Source organism: Helianthus annuus, chromosome 11 (assembly GCF_002127325.2).
Source record: "Helianthus annuus cultivar XRQ/B chromosome 11, HanXRQr2.0-SUNRISE, whole genome shotgun sequence".
Classification (NCBI taxonomy): domain Eukaryota; kingdom Viridiplantae; phylum Streptophyta; class Magnoliopsida; order Asterales; family Asteraceae; genus Helianthus; species Helianthus annuus.
The window spans coordinates 160,210,341-160,225,292 of NC_035443.2; the positions used below are offsets into that span (position 1 = coordinate 160,210,341).

Sequence of the window (14,952 nt, forward strand, 5' to 3'; positions counted from 1 at the left end):
CCTAAATGTCCCTAGTGACCTACAATGTGTTGAAACCATCCAAGTCTTCAAGCCTTAATGTTGAAAGACTTGGTTTTGGTTAGGTATGAACAATGGGAGTCTTGGCTTCCCAACTATGATTCCACCTACTTCACTTGTTTAATTTATTAGTTAGATATCCATCTAAGTGGTTTCCAAGAAATCAAAGTGAGCCAACCCCACCTCGTCTCCAACATTTCCCATGCCAACTATGCACACGTCCGGGTTGTTCTTATTTGACCACTTAGCAAAATTAGTTACTTGTACACTTTATTCTTATTCATGACCAACCAAAATTATCAACTAAGTTGATGATTTTGTACTTTGGTGAATCCATATAATGAGGTTAAATGGATGGAATTCATCCTACCTCCTCGCATGACTATATATGACTTGGACTAAGTAACTAAATATAAATATATATTTATATATATCACAAACTGAACCATAGTGCCAACCAAATTATGGTTGAGTATTATGAATTTCGTTGCTCTCCATCTTAGTCTTAGTCTTGATTCCTCAAGGTTTGGATTCTAATGGATGAGTTAGTATCCATAAAAACATGCTAATACATAGTGTCCAAACGAGTGTCTAAGACAAGATGTATTTTCTCTTATATACCTTTTTCTACGTGTTATTAACTTTGCTAGCCAACCTTAACATGTATAGCGCTATATGGAGTAGCACACCGCCCGTTTTCATGGTCTATGTTAAGTATTCAATCGTAAACGGTCTTGTTCACTCGTTGACAAGATTACGCTAGTGGAATCTTTGGTTTGACACTCAGGTTGTGCATGCTAGTATGTTATTTAACTTAGTATATGAATTGCCATGTTGGATTTGAGAACCTTTTTATTATATGTTATGGTAAACCAAACTTGTATGCTCGTCAAACTTTTGTGTTGACATATACTTTAATACATGTTGTAGGAAATGCATGATGATGCTCGAAGAAATCTACTTAGGGTGGATTAGAAACACACTTAATTTCTATGTTTTGTATTTCCTTTTGTTTGATTATGTTATGAACAAGTTGTTTTAATCTCCTTTCAAACGTTGTACCTTGAATTAGATATGAAATGAAATATTGTTATTTAAATTATTTTCACTTCTAGTATGTTATGAAGTCTCGAACAATCTCGTTTCGTCTCGCTCCGATGTTTCCGTCATCGGTTGGGGTGTGATAGGTACAAACTTGGTAAAAAGTTGAAAAAAATGGCTAAGTTGGGAAAATTGGAAAACACTGGTAACATTCTAGAAAAGTGCATTCCCCATGACATGCAAGGGAGAAAGTAGGCTCCCCCCACGTGGCGTGGGGGAACCCTGAACAAAAAAAAATGTTTTCTTTGTTGTTTAAAAATGTGTTTGGCCGTTTAACTTAAACACTAATCGTTTGTGTGTTATACCATGGTAGGTAATATCTAAGTTTGAGTACCGGATGGAGATCATGCCACGTTAGGAACCGAACAATCCTGAATGCTCGTTAACATCCGCTTTTTTTAATGTTTTCTTGGGAATTTAAAATGACGTCTAATGTTATGCAACTAAACTTTTAAGCTACATTAGTTAAATCTTCTTTTGTGAAATATTAATTTAGGTTAATCAAGTTAGTGCATATTTTTTGTGTCCGTCACTGTGCGAATATGCTAGACAGAGCGTGTGTTGAATATTGTATAGATGAGAGTGAAAAATATAATTTTGTAATGTAAAAGTTCCCTTCGCACGAAGGAGTCCTTCGCACGAGTGGGTGTGTCCACTCGTCCAAAGCTCAATCGCATGGAGGGTACAACTTATATATAGGAGTTGTGAGTGAGAGCTGAGAGGAAGTTTTGGTTCCCAGAGGGGAAATGTTGGAGAAATTTTCTCCAGCTTGTAAATGACGTAAACTCTTTCGGTATGAATGAAGCTTTCGACTATTCTGCTTCTACTCCATTCTTCTTAATAACATTCTACCGAATTAGTTTTATTCCATCCAAACTTCCGTCTAAACCCGCCGGATCCTGGACTCTCAATTGATATCAGAGCTACGGTACCGATTCAATCGATCTAACAGTTGATTGAATCACCTACACTCATGAATTATGGGTTTTTAGGGGGTTTTAGACGTAAAACATCAAATTGAAGGTCAATTCACGGATGGATTTTGAAATTGAAGACATCATTACATTAAGAATTGATTTTCGTTCATATTTGTGAAGTATCATTATGAAATTCGCAGAAATAAAGATTTTGGATCGAAAAATTGAATCGGCATCGTTCGAGCGAACAAGGTTCATTCGCACGAAGGGAAATTCTCCATTCGCACGAAAAGACATAGCTTATTCGCACAGGACACCCATTCATTCAAAATTATCTCATTCGCACGAATGGCCTACTCCATTCGCACGAATGATCCAAATGCCTAAAAAAGAGGCATTTTTTGATCGCGGTGATGAGATGAGTGTCCAGAAAAAATTTGGTGATTGAAATTTTTTTCGAGTTTTTACCGACAATACAGGTTGTTCGGGGACACCGTCAGGGGCTTCAGAGAACAGATATGATGATGCGATCACAGAGTAGTGAAGATAGTGGGGTAGTCATGATACCTATGCAAAATGTTTATCATCTGGGTTATCTGACTATTAATGGGTCAAATCGAAAATCCGCATTGATGAAAACTGACTTTTGTGGGCCAAAATGACACATTTTCGGCAAAGTTGATTTTTCAGAGAATAGAAATGACTCAATTGCCAAGTTTGAGAGGGAAATTCAGTGACAAAGATTAGAGAAGTCAGAATTTTCAAAAATGAGCGGGACTAAAAATTTCATAGAATATATTGAAATTCCGGCGTTTTTGAGATTCGTGACATGCAACAGTATTCGGGTGGTTCCGACTTTAGATTGTCCGGGATGCAAAAGATCTGGATTCGTTAGTTCGTGATCCTAGGAAGTTCAGATTTTTCAGATTGACGTCTTAGGGTTTGAGTCCCGGGTCTTCGTCAAGCCGGTTAGCAGGATTAGCGTCAGGAGATGCAATAGTATTGTCGATACTTAAAAGATAACACAGCTTTGTGATAGTCTAAAATATCAGAATGGTTAATCTTCAAGCAGCGGAATTGTTTTTCGGACTAACCGCCGAGGAATGACGATGTTTGTTGATTAAGTTGTTGCGGGAACTAACGAAGAAGACTATACATCTGTTATCGTGACTGAAGAGGAAGAATATGAATCTGATCGTAGAAGAATGTTTCTGAGATCTGAATGTGTTACAAGATGAATTGTTATCCGATGAAGATTTGCTGATTGTGGAGATTACCATTTACACTGATCAATCATTTAGGAGTGTGCTTAAAGGTGATTATGGAAAACGGGATTTTAGATTTTTGTGGGTATTCATAGACTTGAAGTTTACCGGTGTCGTGATTCGAAGTTTCTATCAATTGCCGGTTGGGTTTTTGAAGATTAAAAGATGAGCTGAAGTGGTAAACCAAAAACCGAACGCGGATTTGGTTAAAGACGAAACGGATGGACCAGGTTGTGTTATTTCAAGTTGATTATTATTCGTGAAGATTACGGTATAGCAAATCGGAGGAGGTTAGGAACCGTGTAAACAAAGACCTGAAGATTCGTTTCAGGGGGAATTTGTGCATAATGAAGTTAATGCAAGTCCAAATCATCAATCAAGGGGGAATCAATCGAAGATATCAGGATGCCTAATTGAAGTTGCAAAATATTCAAACATAGCTCTCGTTTTCAAAGATCAAGCTTCGACAATGACGTGCAAGGGGGAAATTGTTAGTGCATATTTTGTGTGTCCGTCACTGTGCGAATATGGTAGATAGAGCGTGTGTTGAATATTGAATAGATGGGAGTGAAAAATACGGTTTTGTAATGTGAAAGTTCCATTCGCATGAGTGGGTGTGTCCACTCGTCCAAAGCTCACTCGCACGGAGGGTACAACCTATATATAGGAGTTTTGAGTGAGAGCTGAGGAGAAGTTTTGGTTCCCAAAGGGGAAATGCTAGAGAAATTCCAGCTTGTAAATGATGTAAACTCTTTCGGTATGTATGAATGAAGCTTTCGACTATTCTTCTTATACTCCATTCTTCTTAATAACGTTCTACCGAATTAGTTCTATTCCTTTCAAACTTCCGTCTAAACCCGCCGGATCCTAGAATCTCAAATCATTTATGAAATTGCGAAATTATATATATTATAAGTCCGGGTCTTACGGTGTCAGCTAAAAACGAATCTTACGGTACGTAAAGGGCACCACAACATTCGGACTTACTTTCTCCTGTCCAACCAAAACGGCCATTATGGGATACTCTGATGTTGACTGGGCTCGGTGCATTGACACTAGACGATCAACTTTTGGTTACTCCATCTTCCTTGGGGGCAACCTTGTATCTTGGAGTGCCAAGAGACAATAACTGTCTATCGCTCCAGTTGTGAGTGTGAGTCTGAAGACATGGCTTTAGCCTCAGTTGCTGTTGAGCTGGTATGGATTACCCATCTCCTTCACGAACTTCGTGCTATTCCATCAAACCGCCCCACCATATTATTTGATAATAAAAGTGCCATATCTCTCACCCAAAGCTTAGCGTCCAACAAGCGGTCCAAACACATTGATCTCTACGATTAGTTTATAAGGGAACTAGTTACTTTAGGAAAATTGCACACCAGCTTTGTTCAACTAAGCTCCATGTTGCGGACATCTTCACTAAAAGCGTGTCATGTCATCAATTTAAGCTCTTCCGTGACAAGCTGGGTATCCGACTGCCATTATTTCGCTTACGGGAGGATGTTAATGTATAACGTATTTATGTATTACATTATTAGTTATTCTTTTTTACATGTACAAAGTGTAATATTCTGAGCTATATATTATTTGCATCCTCCTTACTTATGCTAAACATTACTTTCACTTTCATATTATCAATAATACACGGTGCAATTGATTAAATTATTGGTATGAATTTTTACAACTAATGAGTTATAATACTTTGGATTATTAAAACTCAATTCACTACGTTCTAAACCGAGAATTAAATTGGATAAAACTGGTACTAAATCTCAGTTATTTGGTTTTATTTATTTTTTTCATAAAAGAAGTTGCTATAAGCGAGTCTCACGTGCTTTATCTTTTATGTTTCATCGTGCCCCACATATTGTATCCTCAATTCCCTTTTTGATTCATTACATATGCCGTATCTACACAAAGTCAATGTTATCTCACATGTGTTGTATCCTCCATTCCCTTTTTAATTCATTACATATATCGTATCTACACAAAGTCAATGTTATCTCACATGTGCTACTATTATAATTTTATGAAAAATCAAAAGAAATCACAAACTTACACCTAACTATTCGGAAAAAGACCGTCTAATCGTCTATATATAGTGATCAACAATCCATCATTATACATCTATCAGATTTTCTCATTCGATCACTAATTAAAAAATAAAAAATAAAGCTTTGTTTGCATGGCAACTTCTCTCTCTAACACCTCTAGTTTCTTTTCTTCGAGCATCCACGGTCCCACCATTGTCACCACCACCCATACGTTCTCTTACTTCAAACCATCAAAAACCCTACCCCGAAAATCATTCTCAATGTTCACATGCACCCTTAACAATGCCTACATTGGCCTCACCTTATCCAAGACCCTAACCGCATTCGCATTTTCGACACTACTCTCCGCGACGGTGAACAAGCACCCGGAGCCTCGATGACCCCGAAGCAAAAACTGGCCATTGCACATCAACTCGAAAGGCTAGGCGTTGACATAATCGAAGCAGGGTTTCCGGCTTCCAACAAAGCCGATCTAGAAACTGTTAAGTTGATAGCACAAGAGGTCGGTAACTCAGCCGCAAGTGATGATGGTCATATCCCCGTCATTTCGGGCCTTGCAAGATGCAACAAGAACGATATCGATAAAGCATGGGAGGCTGTTAAGTATGCCAAATACCCGCGGATACATACATGTATAGCCACCAGTGAGATTCATATGAAGCATAAGTTAAAGATGTCTAAGGAACAAGTTATTGAAAAGGCTAGGACCATGGTGGCATATGCTAGGAGTTTGGGTTGTAAAGATGTTCAGTTTGGCGCGGAAGATGCTGGAAGGTAAATTGTGCTACAAAATTCAGTAACTAATGATTGATTATATATATGACTCATTTAACTATCAATAAACTGTTAAAGTGAAATTCTCATACAGCTTAAAACAACCAATCATTTTTATTAATTTCTCTGCCAATCTAATATTTGTTACCTGTCAAGTTTCAGTGTTATTTTCATTTTCACTTTCTAGGTGTGACATCAACGATGATTTTATTAGCGTTGTGTTATGTTTTTTTTAACGTATAGATCGGAAAGAGAATTTTTATATGAGGTCCTAGGTGAGGCGATAAAAGCTCGGGCAACGACTCTTTGCATTCCTGATACCGTTGGTTATAACTGGCCTCGCGAGTTTGGGCAGCTCATTGCTGACATAAAATCCAACACGCATGGTGCTACAAATGTCGTCATTTCTACCCATTGCCATAATGATCTAGGACTTGCTGTTGCAAATACTTTGGAGGGGGCTTTTTCGGGTGCAAGACAATTAGAAGTAACGATAAATGGAATAGGAGAAAGAGCTGGTAATGCTTCTTTGGAAGAGGTGTGTAATGTTTAATGTTCTTAATTCATAGTTCAACAAAACCGATATGCGAATATATAAAAGTTGGTTACATCTCATGATTGTAGGTGGTAATGACTCTAAAATGCAAAGGGGAGTTACTAGGTGGTCTTTACACCGGTGTAGATACAAAACACATTGCCATGACTAGCAAGATGGTATGTATAAGAACTTTACTTCTAATAATATTTCAACACTTGGCTCTTTACGACGCTTTTTGACGTTGTTGTGGTGTTGCGGACGCATGAATCCCAACAGATCGTGGTGTAATTCACTTTGAACTTATATGTGGTGTTATATATTTAGGTGGAAGACTATACTGGAATGAGGGTTCAACCACACAAGCCCATTGTTGGTGCTAATGCATTTTCTCATGAAAGTGGAATCCATCAGGTTAATTTGTTGGTGATTAGATAAACCATATACAACTTTAGTGAAGTCACATAGAGATTTTAAGACATTTTAGTATAAGTAGGCATTTTGCTTGTTCTAATGTTTGTCTATTATTATTTAGGATGGGATCCTAAAGAACAAGAGTACATATGAAATTATGTCTCCTGAAGATATTGGAATTCATAGATTTAATGAAGCCGGACTTACACTTGGAAAACTTAGGTATGTTTATTTGTATTGTATATAGCATGGTCTTTACTCTTTCCTGTATATGTTAAGCTATTTTCTAAATAAAATATATAAGAAAAGAACATCTAGAAATATTGTATTTAATTATTCAGAGTAATGTTTCTAGAGTTATAACTCTGGATTATTAAAAACTTTAACATGTCAATTAATCCGGGATTCCTAACCAAATTCAATTTTGGTTTAAGAAGCCCAAATTGACAAGTCAAAGGTTGTAATAATCTAGGTTTAGCTTTAAAAAAATGTATATATGCTTTTGGTATGTACTAACAATTGGTTTACAAATATTGTTGTACAGTGGACGTCATGCTTTGAAAGCCAAACTTTTTGAGGTATAGTGAAATCTTGAGTTCACTATTTTCAAACGAAATGACTAACACATTAATCATTCATTAACTAAGTGTTTCTATTTCTTTTCAGCTTGGTTACAACTTTGATGGAAATGAACTTAACCAATTGTTTTTGCGCTTTAAATCTCTAGCTGAGATGAAAAAGGTAACTACTTAAAGCTCTTCTTTACGTGATATCAAATGTTCATTTAATTACTAGGAAAGCGAATGTTTCACTCTAACTACTAGCGCATGTATGCTATAATCGTTGAGCTAGCGTGCCTGCCATACGCATGCTTTGTACGTCCTTTCACACATTATGACTAACGCAACTTCCTTTATGTCCCAGATTATCACCGATGAAAATCTAATAACATTGGTATCACACAAAGTTTCCGAGCCACAAATAGAGTATTATCAAGCTTAGAATTAAGATGTGTTGCTTAATAATCGTGTCAAAAGTTTCATTTTGTATTTTTTTACACAATAACCTTCAGAAGCTGCAACCCCTTAGGGGTTATTTTAGTATTATCCTAGTTGTCATTTTGTATACCATTTGTGAGTGAAAATTGTTTAATATGTTAAAAATAATTATACTTGTGTTTTCAATTGATACTTTTCTGCTAATGGGTATGCTAGAAATTTTTAGTTGACGTACATTTTTGAAAAGTGTCTACAAGGGGTATGCCACACTTACTAATTGTGGCATCTTCATCTAAAAGTTTGTAGGTATACAATAACAAAAATATCGTTATTCTATACTATGGCATCTATGAAATTAATGGTTGTAATTCATAACTACGATATGTACAATAAAACACCAAACTGCATATCTCCGGCCGGCTTATCTTTAGAAAGGAGTTGCTATGGTTAGTTATTGTGGTTTTGACTACAAAAGTACAAAACATGTTTAACATTCAACTGAGATCTGTATGGCACAAATATTTAACTATATATGAAGATGTCGTCCAACCTCTCGTGCAGCTAATGGCGTCCAGAGTTATGTCTAATTATGTTTAAGTTTTAGGTTTGTGTAATATTTTAATGAGACATCCAAGAGCACCTTGGAGCTGCACACACTTATTTACCATGCATGCAATTCTGCACGTCTTATTATTATACTCTTATACAATTAGTAACTTAGGGTACCACCTTGAGATACACCCCTTCATAAATAAATAAATATACCGTTTCAAAAAGAGAAAAAAAGAAGTGACGTTTAACAAAACAGTTACTTACTTATTGGCATTTTTACTTGACAATTAAATATTACTAGGTTTTCTTGACGTCGCGCGTTGCGCCGAAGCCGAACAAATGATAACGTAAAACAAACATGATTTGAAAATAAAACATATTGTTTAAAAAGCCAAACCATTAGAACGGTTTAGTTTATCATCGTACTATTTTTTAATACCAAATAAATAATTTATTTTGAATACAAATTCGTTTTTAATAAAACTTATAACAGAATGTCAGGGAAAAATCAAAACTTAAGTTTTTAGAAAAAAGTTATAAACGTAAATTATTAGAGAAGTATCAAATTAATTGATAAATTAAAATATGTTCTAAACAAAGAAAAGAGAACTATTAAAAAATGGTAAAGGAAATATATGCTTTTAAAAAGATAAACAATATTAAAAATATATTATTAAAAGTAAATATAATAATAAACTATTATAATATATTAATTAAAAAATAATAAAAAGTTATATATTGTTATAAAAATAAAGTTACTACTCATCGTCCTTCATCAACTATATATATATATATATATATATATATATATATATATATATATATATATATATATATATATATATATATATATATATATATATATAGGGGACCGCTAGAATGAGAACCACCTCGAGTTGTAAGAACCGCGAGAACCACACCGTACGGGGCGAGGTGGACCAATTTTTTTTTTCAAAAACTTAGATGCATGTATTATAAACACATTCGTAAAAAAAATTAAAAAAAAATGCCGTACGTGTAGTTTTTTACACCACAAGTTTGTGGATCAAGTAGTTCTCGGTTCTTACAACTCGAGTTGGTTCTCATTCTAGCGGCCCCCTATATATATATATATATATAACTTGTAAGGTAAAAATATTAAAAATATGTTATTAAAAGTAAATATAATAATAAACTATTAAAATATATTAAATAAAAAATCATAAAAAGCTATATATATTATTATAAAAATAAAGTTATTATTCGTCGTCGTTCAATTAAAAATTAAAAATATGCATTAAAAGTAAATATAATAATAAACTATTATAATATATTAAATAAAAAAATAATAAAAAAGATATATAGTATTATAAAAATAAAGTTAATGTATAATTAGAAAGGTAAAAAATATTAAAAATATGCTACTAAAGGTAATTATAATAATAAGCTATTATAATATATTAAATAAAAAATAATAAAAAGTTATATATTATTATAAAATAAAGTTATTATTCATTGTCCTTCAATATATCAATAAAAATATATTATTAAAAATAAATATAATAATAAACTATTATAATACATTAAATAAAAAACGCTATATCTAATATTAGTAAAAAGACTACTTAATGTCACATGACATTCTCTAATGATAAAAGATTTCACCAAAATACCATGTGACAATTTATCATGTTACATCAACCATAATAATAAATAATAAGTAAATGAATATAAAGACTATAAATGATTGAATTTAATATATGTTAAAATATTTTATGATTTTATCTATTCAATATTTTTAATTCTTATTAATTAATATTAATTATCTACTTACCTATATTTTAATGTAATATTTCTACTTTTTTTTTTGAACGGCCAACAAAAGATATATATTATAATTAATCATCGGTTAACATCAGTTAACCCAAACGTTACATCCGCCAAAAAGTTTACACATTCATACAAACTAAATCAAACATACACCAATTTTCCCAAGTAAGTGACACAACCCTTGCCCAATATTTCAGCCAAAGAAAACTCAACACCTTGATCTCATTCACCACGTTCGCCGCCGCCACTCATTTATTATTGAAAACTGCATCATTACGTATTTGCCATATTGATGTGCACAAAATGCAATATATAAATTACATCAATTGTGGCATAAAACTAACCCTTTTTAGTACTAATGTTGGAAAAAGTGTGCTTTTGGCCTTTTTCGTGTGGAATGATATTATAATTTTATCAAAAAAAAAATGAGCTCAAATAAACAAAAGAAGCAAAAATACAGCCAAATCCAACATAAATACAAGAAAATGAACAAACGTGGCATGCCCGACCTCCCGACAGCATCTTCCCCAAAGCAAAACAAGAAGGCAGAAGGCTGAACACGCCCCGTGCTCAGTGAGCACAGGGGCGTGCTCAGGTGTCAGCAGAAAAGACAAAGTGATAGAAGCTTCTACTGCCCACCACGGGGCCGTGCTCAGCGGACACGGGGGCGTGGTCAACTGTTGTAGATGCATTTAATGAAATTGCGAATTGCAATTAATGAAGAGAAAGACTCGGATGGACACGGGGCCGTGCCCAGGCTTCTGTTCAGCCTATAAATAGGAGTGCTTGGAGCTCTTGCAACTCATACCTTGGCACACCACCTCTCTCACACTTCACCCACCACCCACCACCATCACAACACCATCATCCACCACCATCATCCATTGTCCATCATAGAGTGTGTGAGTCGTCTCGGGATCCAAGATTGATCGTAAGAGTTCTTGACAATCAAAGGCCACGTTTGCCTAAGTCTCTTACATCACTTGGTGAAGACAAGTGTTTAGTGTAATACTTTTTATTTTTAATCTTTTGCACTTTTTAATTGGTTTTGTATTAATGACTTTAATTACTAGTTTCTTATGTTGAAGGTGATTCTTCCTTATCGTTTGTCCGTGGTGTCTTGACATTATTTTACTGTCTATATAAAATAAAAGATTTTCACCATTCATATCTCCACGGTCTATATGGAGGTATGTTGGCTACCTGGTCGGGGGTTAAGGGAACGGTTTGGTAAGAGTCTTGCCATTGTTCAGTGTATAGATCCTGCAAAAGACGTGGGTCAAATTTAGTAGGACCTCCTTCAATACCCAACGGTATTGGATGACGGGGGTCCAAACTCTTTGACCCCCTCATAAGTTAAACTACTATTAAAACTTTAACCCGGCTACTTAGGCCTGTATCCTTGCTGACTCAGACTACTTAGCCGAGGGTAACGTCGCCTTCAAAAGAGGGGCCTACCACATTATGCATTAATAACTTAATTAATTATCTTTCAATAATCCGACCCTTTTAGGTTGTATCCTTGCTGACTCAAACTACTGGGTTGAGGGTAACGTCGCCTTCAAAAGAGGGGCCTACTACAATAGCTAAGATAATCTCTTAAACAAGTGCAAAAGTGCGAAAATAATCAAAGGTTATACTACACACGAGTCGGATCCAAGTGATTCATCTTGTCTATCTGTTTTTACTTTTATTTTCTTTTTCAGCATTTTAGTTAGTTTTATTTTTCTATTTTAAAAATCTTTTTCTAACATTTTGATTTGATTAGACGTTGAGGATAAACCGGTACTAAAAGCTCTTGTGTCCTTGGACGACCTCGGTATCTTACCAACACTATACTACGTCCACGATGGGTGCACTTGCCCATATGTGTGTTTAGTGTTAGTGAATATCGTGTTTATAAATTTAAAACTTGGAAAAAAAAGTGTAAAAAGGGCTTAAAATATATACCTAAATTATATTACACCTAACGCACATCAAGTTTTTAGCGCCGTTGCCGGGGACACAAGGATTTTAAGAAAGTTAGGAATCAGCGGCCTAATCATTTTTTCTATTTTATTTTTAGGATTTTCTTAGTTTTTCAGCTTCTGCAGAGCTCAGCACGGGCCGTGCCTGGTCGGACACGGGCCGTGCCCAGCAGTGTCACTGGCAGTTTTTATTTTCCGAGTTACAGAGAGCTGAGCACGGGGCTGTGTCGGTGCAACATGGGGCCGTGTCCAACTTTCCAGTAACAGGGATCCGGAAAACAATCGCTGTATCTCCGACCACGGGCCGTGTTCACTGAGCACGAGGCCGTGGTGAACTTCCTGACCAACAATCTTTTCTGTTTTTATTACAGGACTTGGAACCAGACACCACATCTGAACCTTCTACGTAGTGTATGAGCTCCAGTTCTAGTAGAGACATAAAAGAACCTTTAGAAGAACCTGAACGCTTTCTCAGAAAAAGACTTAAAGCTAAAAACCAAGAGAAGGTTTCGGGGGATCCACTTCCAATGGCGGACCAACGTACCCTCATGGATTACCTACGACCCACCGTGGGTAATCTCGGTGCCGCTATCAATGCACCGAATGTTGAAGCTAACAACTTCGAACTTCGGCCACATTTGATACAAATGCTTCAAAACTCCGCAACCTTCCATGGGCTTGCGGACGAGGATCCCCATCTACATATTACTAATTTCTTAGAAATATGTGATACCTTTTGGATCAATGGAGCATCAAATAACGCCATCCGCCTTCGAATGTTTCCATTTTCACTAAAAGACCAAGCAAAAGCTTGGCTCAACGCCCTCCCAATTGGTTCGGTAAACACCTAGGATGAACTAGCCCAAAAATTTCTATTAAGTATTTCCCTCCCGCTAAAACGGCTAAATTAATGACTGAAATTAATACATATTCACAAGAGGATGGGGAATCCTTATATGAAACTTGGGAAAGGTTCAAGGAGCTATTGCGAAAGTGTCCTCATCATGGTCTTGCGGTATGGCAACAAGTATCCACTTTCTACAAAGGGTTGTTGCCCCACACAAGACAAACACTTGACTCTAGCTCCGGGGGACTTTTAGGTAATCGCCGCCCACATGAAATATAAAATCAAATTGAGGAAATTGCTCAAACCAATTTGCAGTGGCACACTCCTCGAGGCAATAAATCTATTGCCCTAGGCGCCCATAAGGTTGATGAAAGCACCTCTTTACAAGCCCAAATCGAAGCCCTTTCTTCAAAAATTAAAAAGTTAGAAATGACAAAAACGGTCTCGGTTATGGCTTGTAAAGGGTGTGGTGGGCCACATGAAAATTGGAGTTGTATGAAAGAAACAGATGATCAACAAGAGTCGAAACTACATTGATAATAGACCTAGGCCGTCGGCTCCTCCAACGGGTACCTACAACCAAGGATGGCGTAACCACCCTAACCTTAGTTGGAGAGAACCCGACAATAGTAGTAACCAACAAAGCCTAAACCAACGAACAAACTTTCAACAACCAAGAAATGAGTCACAAAATTTCCCTCAACAACAAGGTGGACGAGAAAGGCTTGAAGATACTGTATCTTGCCTCATCTCCGACACTAAAAAGAAAAACTCGGATCGATTTCAACAATTGGAATCGAATTTTAGAAATCAACAAGCTAGTATACAAAACATTGAAAAACAAATAAATCAATTAGCTCAAAATTTCTCCGAGAGACCACAAGGCGCATTACCAAGTAATACCGAAACAAACCCAAAAGCACAAATCCATCTCATAACGTTAAGAAACTGTACCGTGGGTTCCGAAGAAGCTCCACCACCGCCAACTGAGGGAAGCACAACACCACCCCAACAAGAGAAGACTTCTCCTCTAATTCAAGAGCCTACCAAGGCTCCTCCGGTTCCATACCCCGGTAGGTTAATTCGTCAAAAGACCAATGAGCAATTCGCAAAATTCGAAAATCTACTAAAACAATTGCATGTTAATATTCCTTTTATCGAAGTCCTAACTCAAATGCCCAAATACTCAAAATTCATGAGGGACTTCCTCACTCATAAAAGGAAAATTGAATCATTGCAATTAGTTAACTTAGGCGAAGAATGCTCCGCCCTCGTACTCAACAAACTCCCACAAAAGAAGATTGGTCCTGGAAGCTTCACAATTCCTTGCTCGATCGGGGAATCTCCCGTTCGTAATGCACTAGCCGACCTTCGGGCTTGCATTAACCTCATGCCTGCATCAATGTTCAAACGACTCGGCCTAGGAAAAACGAGCCCTACCAAGATGAGTATACAACTTGCCGACAGATCCATCAAATACCCACAAGGTGTCGCTGAAGATCTATTGGTCAAAGTCGACAATTTCGTCTACCCAGCCGACTTTGTCATACTAGATATGGAAGAGGACACCAAAGTCCTCCTCATACTAGGAAGGCCATTTCTAGCCACCGCACAAGCAGTGGTAGACATGAATGACGGAACACTTACTTTGAAGTTTGGGGATAAGGAAGTGAAGTTTGGAGTTGGGAAGAGAGTAGAGGA

At 36.3% G+C, this 14,952-nt stretch overlaps 1 protein-coding gene and 1 non-coding gene across 2 annotated transcripts; one reads left to right on the forward strand and one right to left on the reverse strand.

Annotated features, from left to right (window-relative positions):
• The first annotated feature begins 5,716 nt into the window (after positions 1 to 5,716).
• Positions 5,717 to 8,080, forward strand: LOC110905200 (2-isopropylmalate synthase A). Its single transcript, XM_035980143.1, has 8 exons — positions 5,717 to 6,129; positions 6,373 to 6,667; positions 6,754 to 6,843; positions 6,992 to 7,078; positions 7,200 to 7,300; positions 7,623 to 7,656; positions 7,745 to 7,819; positions 8,003 to 8,080. Exons 1-8 carry the CDS (start codon positions 5,732 to 5,734, stop codon positions 8,078 to 8,080), a joined length of 1,158 nt encoding a protein of 385 aa, XP_035836036.1. The 5' UTR covers positions 5,717 to 5,731.
• Positions 8,081 to 13,308: 5,228 nt separating this feature from the next.
• LOC118484644 lies at positions 13,309 to 13,415 on the reverse strand. Its single transcript, XR_004873747.1, has one exon. It is a non-coding gene; the product is annotated as a small nucleolar RNA R71 (small nucleolar RNA).
• Positions 13,416 to 14,952: the final 1,537 nt, after the last annotated feature.

Coding starts and splice junctions, on each gene's coding strand:
- LOC110905200 (XM_035980143.1), top strand. CDS start 5,732: ATGACCCCGAAGCAAAAACTGGCCATTGCACATCAACTCGAAAGGCTA. Junction 6,130..6,372: donor GGCGCGGAAGATGCTGGAAG/GTAAATTGTGCT, acceptor TTTAACGTATAG/ATCGGAAAGAGAATTTTTAT. Junction 7,301..7,622: donor CTTACACTTGGAAAACTTAG/GTATGTTTATTT, acceptor ATTGTTGTACAG/TGGACGTCATGCTTTGAAAG.